Below are 20983 nucleotides of genomic sequence, written 5' to 3'. Positions count from 1 at the left end.
TAATCGATAAATTCGGAGAGTTATCGAATTATCGTTAGAGCGGGTTTGGAAATTTTATGGAACAGCACCGAACTGCAGCTGGGATTATAGTTATTTATTCTACAAACTATAACTGACTTACAGTCAAAAAGTATATTCGATCCCAAGCTATTTTCCACTCCGTCTAAATCTTCTGATCAACCCTGTGTCCCTCTTTTTCGACACGGGCTTTAAATCCCCGCGTTACTTTTTTCTTTCTCGAAGACGTTCCTCAGAGTCAGATGAGAAATTTGTCAAGTAACGCAAGTTCTTTACGAGCGGATTGGCGAAGTTAGAAAATCGAGAGGTGGCCAACAGTAAGTTACATCAGCAGATTGCACCTACATCTTCTCGAGACTTTCTCAACTATCTGGTAATTTACAGACCGCTTCTCTTCTTCACGTGTCGAACGTGGCAAGAGGCAAATCGCTTTGTCAACGCACCCTCTCTCTCGCCGGCTCGCACCCCCGCGACCATCGCGTCCGGGCCCACCCTCCATCGTAATTCACTCGACGTTATGCGATTCGTCGGGCTCGAAGCCGATAACTTTATTTAAAAACCGAGCAGGAGAAATAAAGTGGAAGCGTAAGCTCGTCTCATCGCGTTCCCAGCTTTCTGAATAATGGATGTACCGACGTATCTCGGAATTTTATCGCCGCTCCTCGGGAACCAGGAACCAGACAGACGGCGGAGAGGTCGCGCGAGCAATTTGCAGCCACCAGCAATCGATGACCCGGCGAACGAGTTAACGAACGAGAAGAATCATCGATCAGTCGATCGATCGATCGATCGAGGGTCCAGCCTCGCGATTTCCAGCGTCGCGACGAATTGAATCCGTCGTGTGAGAGTGAGTCTCGCGTCAGGAATCACGCGATTCAACTAGCGCTGCAGAAGTAATTTCTAAAATTTAAACATTCCATTTCAGCGTAACAATAAATACCAGCCGACTGCTGTCAATGGAAGTTTAATTGCATTCAGCGTTTACAATCGACTCGCTTCCGCTAAGGAGGAATAAGAAACACGAGAGCCATTGTAAATTGTCGGAAGTTTCAAAGAGTACGATTGAAAGCGAATAAAAGCCAGCGCAATTTCATAACCCCGCCTCTCTTCAACCGAGTTCAGAATAAAGTTCCGCGATAGTAACGGAGTGCAGTTGACAGTATCGTTTGATGTCGGCGAATTAAGTTGTTTGCGAGTTCCCAGAGCATCGTCCTCGATTACCGCGCGTGCATAGACGTCGTTGAAGCTCGGTGCGCGCGTCGCGTTTGCGTGTCAGAGCCGAACAAAAGGTGACGTTCAATGGTATAATATTCCTATCAATCGCCGTTGCTCTCCTCGGCTATCGATCGATCGGAGCGAGTTTCTCGGGGGGGTGTGCTCGTTCTTCCCACCGTGATTCGCGCGGAAACGGTTCTCATCGTCTGTTGTCGCGAGTAATCGAAGACAATTAAGTAGCAATCGATTATAAACGTGACAATTAGCAACGGATATTCCTGGACGATACAGACGTCCATAGAAAGCCATTTAATTGCGAGCATTTGCTCGCTCCGGTGTAACAATAACGAAAAATTTTCGCGAATAATTCTGAACGCCACTACGCAACATTCGAAGCGCAAAGGAGGGACGTTGCTTCGCCGTAATTAATTTTATTTTCAATCAAGTCTGAATACTTTATTTCCGCGCGACGGAACGGATACAACAATACGGAGGGCGAAACGAACGATATAACAATTCGTCGGGCGTCATTCAAGATTAAAATGTTCCACCTCGTCTTGTTTCACACGGCATTCATTGCGCCCGAGTGAAATTAATATCCCGGGCGCGCACCGGAAGAACGTGTCGCGGGGGCGACGTTCAAATTAAGTGTTCACTAACAAGCTTCGTGTTCACGAGCAACTTCGCGAACGACTGTTTCTTGTAATCACGCCGCGTTATATTTGGATTCCCTTCAGTAAAACTTGAACGTATCGCCCGCGCCGCCGGTTCCTTGGACAGATTTCATTACGGGACGGGTGGTATTCGAATTCTCGTTAAGGGGTTGCAGGGATCCACGCTGTTAATTAAAATCGAAAACTTCGGCCTGGAACGTTTATGTCCAGCAACGCGATCCTCCGCCCATCGTCATTAGCACGTACGCTTCCGTTCCACGGTGAACGCAATTTGACAAAGGTTTTTCGTTAAACGAAGGAAAGTGCACGGTTAACGTCGTTCCATCGGCCGCCGCTAGAACTGGGCGCGTATCGATAAAGTCATTTCAGGAAATTAACTACAGCGGGGGCCGAAGTGCTCGCTTTTAGTTACAAGAATACGGGCAGAACGGTTATTTTCCACGCTCTCAGCCGCCTCTGCCCCCTCTCGACACTGCCCCACGGCCGGGACGTTGATTTACGAGAAAGAATTAGAAACTTGAAACCGAACTTTCCGAAACGCTGTCGGCCGCCGTTGATGGAATGATTTTTAGCGTTTAATCCATCGGTAGCCAGGCAACGCAAGAACACAGGCCCCGAGGAAACTTTTCGAGCAGCCCTCGCCAATTACGCTCCACCTCGTTACATCTTCTTCCCGTTGCCGCGCAACTTTTATTTTCGCATCGGACCCCCTGTCAGCGGCCGGTTAATTGGAAACGCTTCTTGCTGACAATATCCATCCGGCAAATTCGAACCTACTAATCGCACCCTCGCCTCTTCGATCCGTTAAAACACGATTTAATAAATATTGCTTGAAAATGCGTGGAAATTTCTGACCGCTCAGATTTCCCTCGGTGCTCGCCTCGTTCGAATCTCGAGGGAAAATTTCATTTCAAACAGTGTCTTTATTCATTCAATTGGCTCCTTTGATCAATCAGAAAATAGAAGAAAATCAATTTACGCTCCGTGCTACCCGCTACGGCCAAGTAATCAACCACGCTTCGTCAATATTATCTCAACTGACTTCGAATTATAATTTTCATTCCCATTTTTCTTTACCGTCGAATCGAACGCTGTTTACGCGATTCAACTAGATAATCTGACAGCGAGAGTCGTATTCGTCTCGCATTAGATTCCAAGTGGACCATGGTTTTCGCACTACTTTTTTTATTTCCAACCCTCGATCCCGCTAAAATCAAACAAGATCACGGTCGAGGATCTCTTTTCGGTTGATTCAACGGACGTATGTTCACCCAGATGAAGTTCAGATAGCTCTCGTTTACCTTCGCGTACAATTCGACGTTTCATTCCAGCGTGGCTGGTCTTTTTTCCCTACGCCCCTGGTTTTGGGGCGCGCGTTGGTGGCGTTCGCTTGGCCAGAGGAGCGTCGGTTACATTCATAAAATCCGACGGTGGATATCGCCGTTGGCGATAGCGCCGGGAATAATCGCGTAATGGACGTGTCAAGGGCTTAAAAGTGTCCGGCACGATTTACTGCGCGATTCCACCGTGAAAACGTGCGCGGGAATTTTATCTCCGAAAATCAGGCGTGTAACTGCCATAAAATCTCGATTTAAAGACCACCGGAAACGGTTATCACGCGGCTCTGCCTTTTCCTTTCGTCCCTTTTTCTTTTTTCGTGTCCTCCAATTTTTTTTTTCTCTTCACGATCAATTATCGCGCGAACGGATCCCGTCGAAATCGACGCGTTGATGAACGCCCGTCGACGCTCGTCGATTCGAATCGATTACCCACTGGATCGAAACTCGTCGACTGTAACTACGCTTCCTTTTCGTACGCAAATTCCCCGTTCGACCGATCAAAGTTTCCCATCTCGTTGATTCGCGTGAGATATTTATTCGACGTGTTCGAAGTCGACGCGCGCGGGAGGGGCTCCGTTCTTTTTTCCCTCCGTTTTCACGCGAACATATCGAACGCGTGATAAATTTATAGAGTTTCGAGCGATCGTACGCTCGCGCGACGGATAAATGAAATTTATTATCGTTAGAAAAAATTCCTCCCATACGCGGTCCAGGAATACATCGAACCAGACACACCGGACACTCTGAAAGTTCACCTCGAATATCCTGTAAAAAAGAACGTCCGGATACGTCCTGTGCTGGCTAAACTGCACGAATCGCGGTGAAATCTGCGAACGAGATCTACGATTCGTCGCGCGTCGGCTGTTAAATAGGCGAGTCGAAGCGAATCGATCGCAGATTCGAGGAAAGAGAGGCGAAAGGGTAGCGGCAGGGGCAATCGCTCGACAAATAAGTGTCGAAAGGGAGTTGGCGTCCTTCCATAGGCGTTCTAACGAGGCGAGCTCGCGCTGGAGACTCGATCTCGTTATTTCTTGGCGCTACAATTTCCTCGAGGAGCCAGCAGCCGTTAGCAGGGGCCTTCGTTTCGAGCCTCGCTGGCTGGACGGTTTTGTCCATTTTCCGGCTTGTTATTCCGATTGGTAACGAGGAAGAATTTCCTGTGGACGGACCAGAACACAGCGTCTGACAGCGTCGTATGAAATCGTCTCGTGCGTCTCGAAATCAACTTTTCAATTTGTGCAAATATTGGGAAATATGCAATCGACGATTTCTGATGGTCCGAAGGCACGCGAGACGCCCAATTTTCATGACTGCTTCCGCTAAATACTCGCTGGATTCACGGGAGAATCGCTTGAATGCGTTGCAGTGGATAAACAAAGTCACATCCGAGCCTTCTTCTGCTTTGCTGAGATTGTTTTACCAGTTACACGTTCGAGGGAGGGTAGCATCCGTTTTATGGCTGTCTGGTTCGTAAAATCTGGACGGTCAGCGTTTCGAAGGGAAAAGCGATCGTGTTTACTTGTCTCGAGATTCCTTCTCGAATTTGACGAGCAACGCAAAGATTTAGTCGTGTTCGGTTTAGCAGCACGTAAAATTCAATTTTATTCAGCGAGTTAGAGCACACTCGACCGCATATTAACGTTATGGTGATACCGTTAGTCCGCGAATAAGATGGAATTCTTTATTTCATCGTTTTACGATCTGCGGGGCAGATATTACTCTCTCTTTCTCTCTTCCTCTACGGCCTCTACTGAAGGGTCTATCGGCGATCTTACTCGTTCACCGTTCGTTCTTCTTCCAACGGGGTGGCGAGTCGTTCGTCGAGGAAATTCCCTCGGCGACGCTAAATGTGTAAGCGATAAAAGTATTTCTGCCATGGAGAACGCGTCGCCGTTTTATGTACTTTCTGCATTTCCTTAAAGTCTTGCCGGATGCTAGTAAAATTCTTTGTCTTTTTTTCTCACCTTTCTGCAGCTCCCTTTACATCTTCTCTGTTCTTTCTTCAATTTCACCTGCGAAGATCACCTCTGTCTCGATGGTGTGTTCTCAAAACAATTTGATCGCTGGAAGACTTAGAAATTCACAAGCATCGCGGTTCACGAGCTTCTATTGTTAGTTTGGTAATTCTGAACGCTTGCAGCAGATAAAATTGGTATCATGTTGGATGTTTCGAATGAAAAGTTGCTTCAAGATGTGAAGCTTTGAACGATGATTCTTTGGCTTCGACGATCTTCATCTAGAGTACTTAACAGAGGCAAATCTAACCTTTTCTACTCTGCTCATTCTTATGATCAATCCCATGGACTTTAGGCGTTTTTCTCTCGCGCTTGCGGTGTCTTGGATGATACACGTTCAGTCCACCGGAGCGCAGTAATTGTGTAGTCAGAGAAGAGTAATAGGATTCTCGCCATAATTCGCAATGCCAGAAAACTCTGAAAAGAACGAAAGAGCCGGCAACCTGACACGCAATGTTAAATAAATCTGGATTTAAAACACCGTCCCCAGGTGGGCCAGTGAACCCAGTCACGCGGACGCGAATGTAAACGAAGAATGCAAATCGAGGGGCGAAATTTCGCCCGCGGCCAGAGACGATGATCGATTTTCATAGCGGCCGATTTGTACAGGAAGTCAGGTCCTCGCCACGATAACAATTATCGCTAAGTGGCGAACGATGAGAGTGGGTCGAGCGGGAATACGAAACATGGCCCTCGTACGGCCGCTATTAGTGCCTCATTAATAACATCGCTCGCTTGTGGTACCCGGTGATTTAGTGGATCGAACGGCGAGCGTGAACCATCGACGCCGCCCGAAAGAGGGAATAACGAGCGGGAATGATCGCGTCGATCCTTTCACGGGCCTTCGTCCCTCGTGCTGTCGGAAAAATGCTGCTAACGAAGACGTCGAGTGCACTCGAACGAAAGAAACGGGCCGAAAGTAGGAAATCCACTGGCTGTCGGCCGAGTTTCCTGTGCAGAGAATCACGTTCGTTCTCGCGCGAGCCGCCGCTTCTGACCTGGATGCCGTTAGCGAGAGAGGTAGTCGAGTACAGAGGATATCGTAACAACAATCGAACGAACCTCCTCGTTCGCTGCGAAATAATTAAAAAAACACTACTAATCCTCGATCGTGGTGGTTGCCAGAAATCCTCGACCCGCCGCAGGCATCTCGCGCGTCCCAGATTCGATTCGTATCAACCAGACCGTTCGAGGATAAAATTTTTACACACAGTTTTACGTCGCAACTGGGAACCACGCTTGTAAAAACGCGCGGTGTACATCGTCTTCTATTTTATCTCGGCCGTTGAGGCGAAACGGATCGCAGATGTTTCTCCGCGACAGAAAGGAATCGTTTTGCGACTCGAACACGACGAGAGCAGAGTCTGGTCGTCCATTTTGGCACGTTCTCGTCGCATGTTGGTTATGCAAAACGGTCGATGTCGAGCGATAACAATTAGAGATAGCGTGGGATGGAAGACGGGGTTGCAATCGTGCGCCGCTAGCGCGGTCAGCTTCTTTCTCGATCTATGGAGAACGGGCGGGTGGTGATTTCCGGTTTGGCAACGCGCACCGGACCCGGCACATTCCGCGTCCGGCTCTCTCGCCTCTTGGCGGGGCTTCAGAAAACTTGCGGGACCACGTAAGCTCCGCGCTGGGAACTGTATCAATCATTCAATATCTGTGGCTCGAAAACCGGCCGGTGCCTATACGTATGGCCGGCGAGCAGTTTGTTCGAGCGAAGATTTTTCCTGTGGGCACGCGATCGTGGCACGCGGCCAGCCTCGAATTACTCGCGTAACTTTCCGCCGATGGAACGTTGGGGCGGCCCCGCTAAAATTGTCCGGCATGCTTCTCTACTTTTTTTCAATGCAAACGAAACGTTTCGCTCCGTTCACCGTCAGCCCTCGAGATCCAACCGTCGAGGATTACGCGAACGAGCCTTTCAACGAAATCTCGCGATTCGCGGTAGGAGGCTCTCGTTAATCGATCCTTGCCAGAAACCACAGAACTTCGGGAAGCCTACGTGCGTGAGGTTGAATAACAAAACAAATAATTTATTTTAACAGAAAACAAACTCTATACTCGCTCTAGCTCTGGACGCTATGTCGCTCAAGTCTTAACTAACTCTCGAGGACTCCTTTCCCTTGCATTATATCCATTTTCGCCCCCTCATTTCGGTGTCGAAAAGGAAGGGGCACGTTCGCGGAAAACGTCCTTAACCCTCTCGAGGACGCAGAGAAAGTTTGGAGTCAAACATATGTTTAATGTCTCCAGTCCCTTCGCTTCAAGGGTCAACTATTCTCTTCCGCCCTGCGCGAACGCAATTCGAAGTTTGGAACGGAAAAAAAGCCCCGCGTTGGCTACTGAACGGACGAATCTCTACCAGCCGAACACGCGCGGTATCCACCCGCGGTCGTAATCTCCGCGAGGGGATCAGCAATCGTGCCCCGTTCAGCCATCGATCTATCCGTCCACCCCATCGAGCCTGTTTACCACCGTTAACCCTCCAATCGGCGCGCGTGTCCTCTCTGCGCCGCTTGCACAGAGGGGCACTCGATAATGGCGGAGGGTCGAGCGGCGCGTCCGGTAACCGGGCTCGGTTGTCGCGGCGATTTTTACGACGCCGTGAATGGACGACGCCGTCTAGGTACGAGGGTGCTCCAATTTAATTTGCATAGCCCGGGCCGTGTTCCTTCGGTTCCCGCGGTCTCTCGCCCGAAATCTCCGCTCGTTTACGCTGCGACGCGGACCAGCCCTGGTAATCGTACGGATCAGGAGGCGCGCGCGGATCACACACAACGCATTACTGCGTTCCCGCGGAATTAATCAAGCCTATCTATATTAGAAGGCATGCCCTGCGGTCGGATTAGAATCCCGAGCAATCCGCCGGCTCTGGATGGACAACGCCGCTGTTAATGGAACTCCGTGCGGTGAAGGGCTTCGCCGACCCTATGGTTACGTCTATATGTTGTAATATATATATATATGAATATGTATATACATATATGCGCGGATGTATCATATTCGTCGCGCGTCAAAGGAACTCGCCCTCCAGCTACCGCTCGTGTAAGAATATAAGTGGCCCCGTGGAAATGGTAATTCTGGGACGCCTCCCTCGGAGATTTCCAGAGGATTAACAGGGTTAACGCACCCCTTCCGATGTGATCGAGGATTTCCGCTTGTGATGGAGGATCTAATATTTCTTTGGGGGACGTGGAGGGGGTTGATGAATATCGATGCACTTCAATTTCGGTAGGTAACAAATGTTGACACGGGGATGCTTGTATATTTGGAGATTTAAATGACTGAAGCTATTCGCTTGGTAAAAATGTTGCTTCTGTCGCGTTTAGTATGCTGTACTTTATGGAGCTTTTCACTCGTTTGGATTGGAAGCGCCAGTGATTCGATTGCGCGCGTGTTTCGAACGATACGAATCGCGCGCGTCGTCTCGAATGCTTCCTGGTACGCGTGTTTCAATTAAAAATGCGCGTTGGATAATATTAGTCGTATCGCGAGCGTCATTCCTGTCGAGAGATGAATTTATAGCTTCGCGAAGCTTCCTTTCTCTGTCCCCGATACTTAAAGTAACGATATGGTTCCAGAAACGAACCAAGGCGGAACAATCTCGTTCTTAACCCCTGTTCAACGTTCGCATTCGACGCAGATACTTATCACGGCGAGCATAATTGTCCTTATGCAAAATGAGCAAACCGGCAACAGTCATTGCGTGATAAAAACAAAATGTCCGCTCGATGAGATAAGCAGAGAGAGAACAATGGGGTTGCTGGAAGTTCGTAACGTATGGGTAGTACTTAAAAACGAATGTATACTCGGTACTACCTCGATATTTACGATCCTCCGCCGTAATCGTTGCCGTTCGATCGATCGTTACGATCTCCGTAGTTTGCTCTCGCTGGAAAAAATACCGCCGCGCATGAATATACCTCTCGACGTCGCGCTTTCCGATCAGGTTTCGCGTTTCGTTTCCGCGCGATCGAATCATTTTGATTGCACGGAAGTATTAATAAATCCGCGGAGATTTAAAATCCATCCGCTCTTAACTAATCAACTAGAGAGAAATATAAACGCGTCCCGTGCATTACTAATCGAAATCGATCGTCGCTACCCCTGAGTCACGATTTTGTTCCAATACATTTTACCCGCGTTTTATTTTCGACGCTCTTATTATTATATCGTTGCGTGTACTCGCGATAGTAAATAGCCGGGCATAAAACGATAACAGACTTTTAAGACGGATTATAAAGCAGAAAAAGTTGACTCGCGAACGAGATGTACGAGCGGTCGTAAATTTAGTACGCGTTCGGTTAAGAGAGAGAGAGAGAGAGGGGAGCGCGCGGAAAATTAGTGGAAGACACTGGCAGGCAGAGGAGATTGGAATCGACTCGACGTGAAATAAAGTTGAAACTTACGCGGCCGGTTATATGAAGTTTCATTTCCTGGCTCTCGATTATTGGAACGCACAAACGGAAATTCATCCGTTAGATTCGCCCGGCCCGTTCTAGAAGCATTTAAACGAGATGATGAAATGAACCAGCGGATACACGGGTATTTCCTGCGTCGAATATTCTTTTGTCGAAGTTAATGGTTTCCTCTGTATAAATTTAATATCTCGCTGATCATTATATAACGCGGGGAGATAAGGAAAAACTTAACGGCAATTTCAGCCGCGTCGGAGAAATTCGTACCGCGGAATAAATTTACGCTCGCGTCTATTGAAAATCCTTTGCGTTGAACGAATCGGTTACATTCCAGTGAAATTACGCACTCGTCGTAGAAAATTAATCCTCTTGATGGAAATAAAAATCGCGCGGCGATCCTCCATATGTTTCATCCCTCGATAAAAGAAAAAGAGAAAGAAGAAGGTTGAACTAAACGAAGAGAAGAGAGAAGGAGGGATTTTAAAAGAGCATTCCGTATAATCCATGACGGTTGAGGGTCGGCGAGAATTTCGTGTGTTGTTCTTGCCGCGACGGTATTTGCTCGTCGATTCGAGTTAACGAGGGCGTCGCAGTGATTGGAATTACCGGGCAAGGACCGGAACGAATACCGCCCCGTCACTGTTTCCGTAGCAGAGGGTATTACAGAGGGCTTAGTACAGGATGACACCGAGGATAGTAGTAAAGGGTGAAGAGAGATTAGAGGATCGGGACGGGGCGAGTCGCATAGAGGGGGACGGCTGGCGATCGCAGTGATAGAAGGTGTGGCCTGGTGCCGAGAATCACTCCGGCTACCATCAAAGACGTTCGTGCTGCGAATTCCGCGGAAGATAAATTCCCTCAGCGATATCGTAGGTATATATATCCATAATACTCGGTGAATTCTTTCTTCCGTTCCACCCTCCCGCAACCGCCCTTCCTGTGTCTGGCCCGTTCCCTTTCCGGTATCACCTTCTCACCCTCCCCTTTCCGTCTGGCTTTATAGTTCTTATTTCACTGGTAGACGCGCGCCAGAGACTCGGTCTATGATCTTTATCGTTTCATACACAGAGAGCTGACGTTGCATCGTTTCTTCTCGCCCGTTTCCTTTCTTCAACCCACGCGCCCCTCGATTTCACGATCGTAGATCAACCTGTTAGATCATTCCGCGCGTTGCATCGTTCTCTCGCCTCGAAGGAACGTTCGAAGCGTGAAACTTGACCGCTGGAACGAGTATCTACCTACGGGACGATCGAGCAGCTTTCGTCCAGCGCGTTCCATCGCGCGATTTCGTTCAGCGACTCGTTTCGCGAATTTTTGCGGGACCAATGCGTCCGACGAGGCGTCTGTGCAAATTTGAAAACGCGCCTCCGGTGTACACGCGGTAACGCTTGAATAATACAGCCGCAAAATATTTGCGAACGGATGCCGGTGTTGATTGTTACCGTGTCGCATCCGGTATTGGGTGCACGCTCGGTGGATCATTTTTTGCGTCGTCGCCGGGATGACCAGGTTGTACGACGTAAACGGGGAACAGGTTGGCCGCGGTGTGCTCTTTTTATCACGACTATTGTTTGCCAGATTTCCTCGCGTTGTTTGCGCAAGGCGCGTTCCACGAGCCCGTACCTATCCACGATGAAGGTATCCAACGCGAACACACCATCGGCGAATATAAATTCGTCGGTTTTATTGCACGGACGGCGGTGCCTTCCATCCGTTTTGACAGCCTGTTTCCGGTAAACGAATTCGTTCTCAAAGATAAACATCCCAGCTCTCTACGTTTTAATATCGTTCTTCAATTTACCCTCGCGGGTGATCGATCACCCTCGCCTGGTCCCGTTCAATTTCGCGCGTCGAACGATACGAAAGAAAGCGAAAACGCTCTCTTTTATAATGCACGGTTCGATCGATATCTCTTCGACAGAACGAGACGAATCGCGACGATAAATACCGGTCACGTTCAATTATGCCGGGTCCTGTCGCGACCGAGCGCACCCGGAAACAGACGCAATGCGCCCATTAAAACCATTGTACCCCGGCCATCCAGCTGTGCGCTAGCAACGCGTACAATTGTCGCAACAAATTCGCCCCTCCGGGTGCTGGTATCCTCGAACGATTTTCTTTACGGCGCCATTAAGCCCGGAAATAAGTAGCGATTAATAGCGCGACGGAGCGAGATCGTATAGCCGGGGATGACTGCGGAGGGGGTTGGAAGAACTTGCACCCGAACTTTCCACGGTATCACATGCGTTTCGCGAGACTAAGTTTCCCTCTGTTCCTCTGCTCCGCGACCCCCTGAACCCACCCACCAGCTAGCTACGCTAGCTCGTGAAACGTTCGACAAATCTAGTATTTCACCGGGATTAAAGACGAAGTTGCGTTCCCACTCCCCCACCCCGATCCCTCCTTCTCAAATTACCGGAATTCCCCGGGCGAACTCGCATATTTCACGTTTGATGCGCCGCGAACAAAGGAAATCGGGACGCGGAGTTTGGATTCTGTTCTTCGACGCGGGGGGTAAAAGTGCGGGGACGGAGCTGGAGGCGCAGAACGCCGGGGGAGGGTAATAGTAAATCGCGTCCTCAAAGATGTCAGCCGAAGTAGTGCCGCGGAGTTTCGCGAGCGGTGGAAAAGGAGTTTATCCAGTGACACGAGGTGACAAATCCTCTTAACCGCTTTACAACCTCGCGCCGCCGCGACTAGCATGCATATATGCAAACGGTCCCGGCATAAAGACGTCGCACCGCGTCTCTTCGTTTGCTCTTTCGCGTTCACCGCCCCGCGCTACGTGTTTCGACCCGCTTTTCTTCCTTTCCCGCGCGGCCTTTCGCTCGCTTATCGCGCTCGTCGGCGAGCAGCGTGTAACAAAGAGACAGGCGACGCGAGCGACCGTTTCCACCCTCTGTTATCTTCCGTAGTCGCGATTCCGTGGGGCGCGCCGCGAGTTCACCCCGAGCGGTCGCCCCTGTTTCTATCCTCACGGTCGACTCTCCGAGTTCTTAAGGATTTTACGAGGCTGTAACGTTAGACGAGCGCGCACGCGAGGAGGATACCGAGGCTCGGATACGCGGAGCCTGAAAACGTGCGCCGTGCACTATATATCAGCTCGAAACTTTCATATCGCCCAGAATCCTTTTATTTTTTATAATATCGAGCAACCTCGCGCCGCTTCAACCGAGGCCACAACAATTCGCCTGCGTACGCCTGTGTATTCGTGTTCCGATGTTTTTTCGCCCATTAATTACTATAGAATACGGTCTACTCATAAACGAGGAAGTAAGTTCATTAAAATTTGATGTGCGCTAGTTTTTCGAACTATACCGCGGCCTGTATTATAATCGCCGTATAATTAATTCTTGTTGAAAATTGCGGAATGAAGTTTCGGGTACACGTTCGCTAATGCATGATCATTAAGCTCTGCGTTCTGTTAACTTAGATTATCGTGCTACCCGATACTATTTGCGGAATAATTAACGAGTTCATGCATGCGAGAGGAACATTACTTATAAACAATCCGCTTGCGATAACTCAGGAGAGTTATTAGAGCAAGCGTATCTGTCGTCTCTTGATAACAGATTTTAATCGGATGTGTACGAACTAGGCGTAGAGAACAATTTCTTACGCCTCTATATATAAACACTGTCGCGTGACAGGAAAGTGAGCGACGAATTTAATTTAATTAACAGCCTCGAGTAATGGTAAAATGTATTTATTTTGCTGCTTCCAGTCGTGGAATCCATTTTTGCCCAATTGTCCCCCACATATTCGGTTGCACTCTGTGTGTGGGGTGGCGTAACTGGGTTGCAACGGGGGTTGATTAATGAAAGGATCGAGTCTGGCGAACGCAGAGTTTATCGATGTCGCGTTGTCACGACCCAGAATTTATCTCGGCCCTTGGTTCATCCATTACGGATAATTTGTCATCGTGCAACGTTTCGACGACCCGAAAATCGGCCTTGATTTTTCCCACCGTTGATATTCCGATTAACGATACCGTGCGGCACGACTCCGGAATTTATCCCGCGGTCGGTTATCACGACCCGAAATTCAGCGGCACCTCAAATGGGTTTTACCGGCCGAAATTTATCGTCATCGATTTTTACGACCCAGAATTTATCGGCGCCGATTTCCACGACCCGGAATTTATTGGTGTTGATTCTCAGGACGAGCAATTTATCGCCCGACCGGTGGAAATTCAGTCGATATTTATCGATACCACTTTTCCCGATGTGAAGCTCGCGAAAATATGAATACCGCATAATACGAAATTTATCGATACCGATTCCTTCAACGCGATAAGCATCGATCTCCTTTTTTTTTTCACCGCCACGCTGTTTATCGGCTTTGTTCTCCGCGTTCGACGTTTAACGAGATCTATCTCTTACAACGAAAGCATCTCAGCGTGACTTGAAAGAATCGAAACTACGTCAGTCATACAAGAAAATCTGCCGATCTTTCATCGTTTCCATTTCAAGTACCTACCAAGTTTTTACTTCGTCCACTCTCTCTCTCTCTTCTGCTGTATTAGCATACCTTATTTTCGTGCTTTAAATTTTCATGGACGCGTGCATAATGCGTCCATAGTGTTTGACATTACATTGATCCTAATTAACATAAGGGACGCTCTGATTAATGCTATAATTTCCCGATGATCGCGATAACCTATTGTTGACCGAATGCATACATCCATCCAGCCGAGCGTAATACGTCATCGTAACGGGGACAAGCGTGTAACCCTAGGGTGTCCACCCTCGTTTCGTAAAATCTGTTTGCCACCTTCGCGGATGGATACGAACGACGTCGAGCCGCTCTCACTTTCCGTAACGGCGTCGCGTTCAGATACAGATCGCGGTCTGTTGACATCCATTGATCATGGCATGAATAATGAATGGATACACCGGCTGAATTATGCATGCATCAACGTCGAACAACATCCACTCGATGCTGGTGTATATCCGGTCGTGCACATACCGATGGGGTACGTCGATGCATACAGATCGCTGGGATATCGAGCGATCCTGTGGATCCTGCTGCCTGGTTCGCTCCCGCGACACGCTTGTTCTTGAAATCTTCCTTGGTTCGCGTTGTTTATCACGTTTCCAATAAATCAAACGAGCGAAATTTCTTCTTCAATTTGATCGACGCATCGAGAAACAATCGCGTGAGTGGGGACGAGGTGCAATGATTTCAGCTTCTTCGTTGATAGTTTACAACGCAGCCTGGAGAGGATACGTAGACACGGGTCGACAAGCGGTGGCCGTTGTGGAGTCACGGCGGATAGTTATAGGCTATTTGCGGCCTATCGAACTCATAATTAGCTTCCGCCGTGCGGCCTCGCTCGAGCCAAGCTTACGGTTACAGTTTTCGGGAGAATTGACCGAGCGTTGGGAATACCATTTAGTTAAGAAGTGCTTTCGCTTGCGAGTAACGTCGTTTACTCCGAAGCTTCCCTCGAGTTTCAGGGTTGCGTTAGCGTCATTAGATCGTGGAATTTGATTGAATAAAATTTCCGTTCGAGCCGTCAAGTTTATAGGAGAAAAGCCTTATAAGAGGAATTTTCAAGAAGCGCGTTTAACGGCAGAATGGTAAACGAACGAACGTTAGACGTCCCTGTGAAATTAATTCGCGGCTCGTCGAACGTCCCAGCGTCCACAGATCGCTGTCAGAAGGCTCGAAATGACGATTCCATCCCTTATTGTTTCAGGATCGGTGAACGAGGCCGGTGTTTTCACTCTCCGTGGCAGACAGGAGGGCGGACGGCGTGCTAGAAGAACCACGACGAGCACCACCAGCACGACGACGTCCAGCACGACGCTGATTTCTCTGTCGGACGAGGTGGCGCAGCCCGCGGCCCTTTTAGCCCCCGAAGAGGACTTATGGTCTACCAGTTCCTCAGCTACAACCAATGTCGCAGTCTCCTTAGACACAGCTGCCGCCCCTTCGAAGCAGCCCCTCGAACTGGTGGTGAAACCTCACAGCCAGGTCGTTCTGCCGTGCGAGCTCGAGGAAAATTATACGAGTCTGCTGTTACCCGGGGCCAGGTAATTCAAGCTTCTTTATCGGAATGCACGCGAGCGGATCGAACGAAATTCATGGCACTCCGTGCGAAGATGAATTCGCGTTGCTGATTGAGACCTGGGTTCGCTTTATCCGCCTAATTCTCAAACGAATTTTCTGTCGATAGAACAGATATTTTTGCGACAAAATAGCGGTAGTAATTTAATATTTATTTCAACGAGAGTAGATTTTCATTCGTTTAAAAGGGATTCATTCATCTCGCCAAACTTTAACATTCCGCCAACGCTGTAACTCGTACGTCGTCGATGGTAGCGGTCCGCTCGAACCGCAAATACACCATTTACATATTAATTCAAAGTCGCGTTTCGTAGAGATCGCGGAAACGCCGCGATAACAAATCGAGAGTAGTTTCTAACACGGTTTCGGTACGCGTGGCCGTTCTCGACGCAAAGAGGGAAATTCGATTCGTGGCAGCGCGTGGCAAGTAGTCGAAGTTGAGCCGTTGCTCGTGCACCACGAATTCTTGTTGGAACTGATATCCGCAGGACGAATGAATCCACTAATTGGCGCGAATTGTTTCATCAGGAGCTACAGAATACGGCCGGCGACATGGTTGCACGAGGGAAGTCCGGTGGATATGATTACAATCAACACGAGAACGGAGATGAGCGGTACTGGACATAGATACATCGGTGACTCTATCACGGCTGCGTTGCATATAGACAACGTTAGATTGGAAGACGACGGTATATGGGTTTGCACGCTCGAGGACGACCAGGAGAAGGTACTCACCGGCAGACCTGTGAAACTCGTCGTTCTCGGTGAGTAACGATCTCGAGTTACAATAAAGTGTTTATTCGACGAGAATTAAATAAAAGGCACGCGTTACGATGAAAAAAAAGTCTGCGAAAAATTCTCGCCAGTGGAGTATAAGTTATGATATTTAAATGGTGAAACGAATCTCTGTTTAGTTACGTCTGTGAAAATTTGAATTCGAATGAACAAACCGTTAATATCGTAGCATCGATATTAAACGTATGACAATATTATCAAACATTGGTAAATCGAAGGAATTGTGTAACGAGCAAATAGCGGGGGAAATTGAATATCAGAAGTTAGAGCGAATATTGTCCATCGTTGAAAGAGAAATTCTTCAAAGAGAGATTGATAAAAACGTACAGCGGTTCGTGGAAAGATTATAGTAGTTAATAAGATTTCAGAGGGAGATTCGACCGATAAACCAATTAAAGAGTTCATAGAATATCGGTAAATTAAAAATGGACAGCTTTCGATCTGACTCGTTTATATTGAACTTGTCAGACGCGTCTCTTGCCCTCCATGAAATGTAACACGATTTTCTAAAAACGTAACAATTGTATGCATATTAATCCGCGTTGGTTGGACCAGGGACAAGAGCATTACATGCATCCGCGCGTAAACATTTCGCTTCGCCCTTCTTCTTCGCTCGCTCCATCTCTTTCTCCCTTTTCCCCGCTTTTTTCTCAAATACGCTATCTTTTTTGTTCCTTTTTTCCAACGGACGCGTCTGCCGCGCTTGTCTCCGCGGCGAAACGTACACACGTCGAAACAATGCCGCGCGTAGGGGCGAAACAATCATTCGCTGCGCGATGGCGCTTCAACCCTCTCCCGCCACGAATCGCGTTTCAAATGAACCCGCCTGGCACCCTTCCGCGGACCACTTTTTGTTTTTAATATCCGCGCGAAGGACAGGCCTTCCTTTATTTCCCGCTATCCGCTAGACGTCCCATGGACGTACCCCCCTCGGATCTCTGCTCTTTTCAGCCTGACCGTCGCGCGTACCGCCCCGTTTATTTGTCATCCGCTCGTCCTCGTGGCGATGTCTAATTTCACCGGCGTTTGAGCCGCGAACGTGGCGGTCTGACGGCGATTCGTTAAGAAGATTTCAGCCGCAACGACGAGGTTCGAGATTTGTTAATTCAGCTGTTCGATCGCAGCTGCTTTGCTTTCTACCATCGAAAACTCTCGTCTCGGAAGCTCGCGTTTCCAAGTACTGTCAATTGTAGAAATTGTTCGTACCACGCTTCTGAGAGATAGTTATGGGAGATAACATTTCTCAGAGAGGACTCAGAGTTCAACATGGAGCGATACCCACTCCTGTATCGCGATGCTCCACTCCAACAGGCGAAGTCGAATTCTTCCAATCGCCTAGAATTGGTATATTCGAAGCCCCATCAAGCGCAAAGAAGATAACAGTAGAACCACGCGACGTAAGATCAAACGAGAGAAACCCGCTCGTCGAGTTCTAATAACCGGTTCGACGTTCTCCATCGAAATTCCAACGACTCAACCCCTGCGCGGGATGGAAAGGACGCGAAGGGGGATGGAGAACGCCGCTGCTCGAAGTCGTAACGTCGTTCTGTACCTGATAGGGATAAATTTGCTTAGCGCTCTCGGGGTACCTCTCAGCGAATCCGGGTGCGAAAAAAGTTAAGAATGATGCGCGTTTTATGCGGTCGTTCCGCCGGGGCGTTCGTATTTCAGCCGACAAATAGACAGGGGAACGTCGCGGAGATTCGAGGGATCGGACCCGCGTCGCCTCTGTCGAAGGTATTCCGGAACGAATTCGTTTAGATACGCTCGATAACACACCTCTTGTTTTCGCATTCCTCGCGTCGGTTAAGCGGCCGAATCGTAAGGGATGGAGAGCATTGGGTGTCTCGCGGAGCCACTCTTTCTTCGCCTACGCCTCTCGATCTTCCTTGGTTCGGCCACGGGTCCTTGGACACCTGCGCTCGCTCTTCTCTCCCACCTCTCTTTCGTCTCGCGAAGCGGTTCGATTTTTTTTTCACCCTGAAATTCAATTTACCGGCTTGTTCTTCAGCCAGGACGGCCACGAGGCGGGGGTGCGCGCGTTCACGGGGTCGCCTTTCGTGTTGCGGGAACGTCTGATCGTGACAACGGCCAGACCATTGCCGCTTAACGGTATTTGTACCAATCGCAATCTTTCGATCTCCTCGACTCTCTTCTTTTATTCCCGCCCCCGACCCAGCACCCCTCTCTCTGTATCGCTCCTCTCGTTCTTCTTGCATCGCCGCTCGTTTCGTCCGGCCACCGGTCCATAAGGCTGACGAGACTGGTATAAGGTACAGAGAGAAATCTTGTTGTTGGACGCGAACCGTTCGAGGGCATTCCACTGTCCGACCAATATCGGGGCTTTCTCCTTTATCAGGCTAGAACCCGGCCCGATACTACTCGCCCGGGTCGACGGTCAAACTCCATCGTGGAAACCACGCGAACGAAATTCGTGGCATTCCATTCTTGTTCCGCCTCTGTCTAGCTTCTCTCTGTCTCGTTCTCTCTCAATAGGGGAACAACTCGTACAGCGGATATTGTCTTTCTTTTTTCGTCTGGCAGCCATTCGATGCTTTAAGGTTTGCATGATAACGGCTACGATTCGCGTACATTTCGACGGAACAGCTCTTTATAAGTCTGGTAACTTTTTCTTTTCATCCCGGCTCGTTCGATTCTTACCCCTTTTCCACGTTACATTTTTTTTCATTTTTCTACTGGCTTCTCTGCAAGTTTTCGCTAGACACGCTATTGATGATGAAGGGGTGGTTGGATTGGAAAATAAGTATAGCAATATTTTATTTTTTCGCGATACGTTGTCCAAAACAAGAGGATGACTGTTATTGTTTATTAAATATCATCAGAGACGAACTCATATTAAATAAAGATAAGTAATAGACGAGCGCAAGTTAATTTTCCATCCCCAAGGATTACAACGTACAAAGGCTCTTCTCGGTATCTTCATCTAAACGGATCTTAGTTAGCGATTCCTGGGATCTTAATTAACGTCCTAAAGAACTTCTACAATAGAGCATCATTAAGAAGAAAAAAAGTCCGAAGAAAAGGGGAAGAACTCGCATAAATCCGTTTCGAATCGTGGGGGGGAGGGTGAATAAAAATCCCTCGCCGGCGTCCCCCGTCACCTAACCGCGGAGCGGATTAATTAAACGCGGAACTGCGGTGTAACTCGTTAACGAACTTATTAATTTCCCACGTTCATTGTTTCGCCGTTTAGAAGTTTATTACCCGGCGTTGACTGGAGCGCGGCCATTTAGCCGGTCCTCCGGCAGCGTTGAATCTAATTAGGCGGTCCCGAGGCCGTGTCTCGGGGTCGCGCGGCTACGAATTCCGAAAGATAAAAGTATTGTTTCGCTCGTAAACCAAGCGGCGGCGGCGGAGGGCTTCTTTCTCGTTCTGCAGGCCGTTGTTCCAGGGCGCTGCCGCGACAAAAGCTAAAGTTTGCACGGTGGAACGAGCCGCGGGGGTTCCTTTTCTCCCCCTCTCTTTCTGGCTCGCTCATTGTTACCAGCGTTGTCGCCGCTCGAGAGCGGAAGCCGCGGAAGCGCGCGAGCGGAGGAACGGGCCGGTGTCACGGAGACGTTTACACGGTGTATTTATAACAGAGAGTGGGGAAAGTATAGCGCAGTCAGATACTCGGTACCAACCACCGCCTAGGCGTAGCACAATGGTTCGTTGCCGCGCCGCGAATTTTCGGATGCTTCTCTCTCTCTCTTTCTCTCTCTCCCTTGGCCCGGGCCCCGCCATTGTTCCCCGGTTAATCGCGTGCTGTTAGCGTGATTGCGCTTTTTTCTCTTGGCGAGTAGACAGATTATACGACGTAATCCACCAGGTCTATTCTTTCGCGCACTCGCTACAGCCTGGATGGCTGGAAATTAGAGGAGACGACGGGGATGGAGAGCCCCTACTTTGTTCCCGGGGTTAATTCTAATTTTCTTTGCGGGGGATAATGAACTTCCGGTACTGTTTCCGGTTACGATTGCTTCGCCGTCTTCTCAGAGCGCTCCACTTTCTTCGCGCGATTTTCTTGCAAACGGGACCAGGCGACGAGACGAGTCCACTTCGGCCCTTGGTTAATTCTAGATTTCTTTATCTTGATCAAGTCAGTGACTGCTTCATTTCCCTTTTGAATTCGTTTGGGTGTTACGAGTAAGTAGCTACTGCGAAGCATCTTCTAGAAAAAGGTTTAGAATCGAATTGTTCAGAACGATCGAACTTGGTACTGTTAAGATACACGCAGTGGCTGACTTACGACCGACTTGTACTACTGAAATATTTCTTGCCGGCTAATCCACCGGGTCTTTCGCTGCTACGTATCCAGCTACGTGTTTATGGGTTCGTACGAAGCGCAATTCGATGGTATTCTCCCATTAGTCTCACTTTTTTTCAGAATGGTCGACCAGGGTATCGTTCTAGGTCCGGTCAGAAGTAAACGG

General features: G+C 48.8%; 1 protein-coding gene across 1 annotated transcript in view; it reads left to right on the top strand.

Moving 5' to 3' along the window:
• Tei (irregular chiasm C-roughest protein teiresias) overlaps window positions 1-20983 on the top strand; it is a 272197-nt gene that overhangs the window by 122866 nt on the left and 128348 nt on the right. Inside the window, exons 4-5 of the mRNA XM_076894980.1 lie at window positions 15385-15721; window positions 16284-16519. Coding sequence (XP_076751095.1) covers window positions 15385-15721; window positions 16284-16519 — 573 coding nt within the window. The remainder of the gene's footprint in view (window positions 1-15384; window positions 15722-16283; window positions 16520-20983) is intronic.

The sequence above is a fragment of the Xylocopa sonorina genome, chromosome 5 (genome assembly GCF_050948175.1).
Source record: "Xylocopa sonorina isolate GNS202 chromosome 5, iyXylSono1_principal, whole genome shotgun sequence".
Lineage (NCBI taxonomy): Eukaryota > Metazoa > Arthropoda > Insecta > Hymenoptera > Apidae > Xylocopa > Xylocopa sonorina.
Note: the sequence above shows the minus strand (reverse complement) of the source record. Positions and strands in the feature narration are given on the sequence as shown.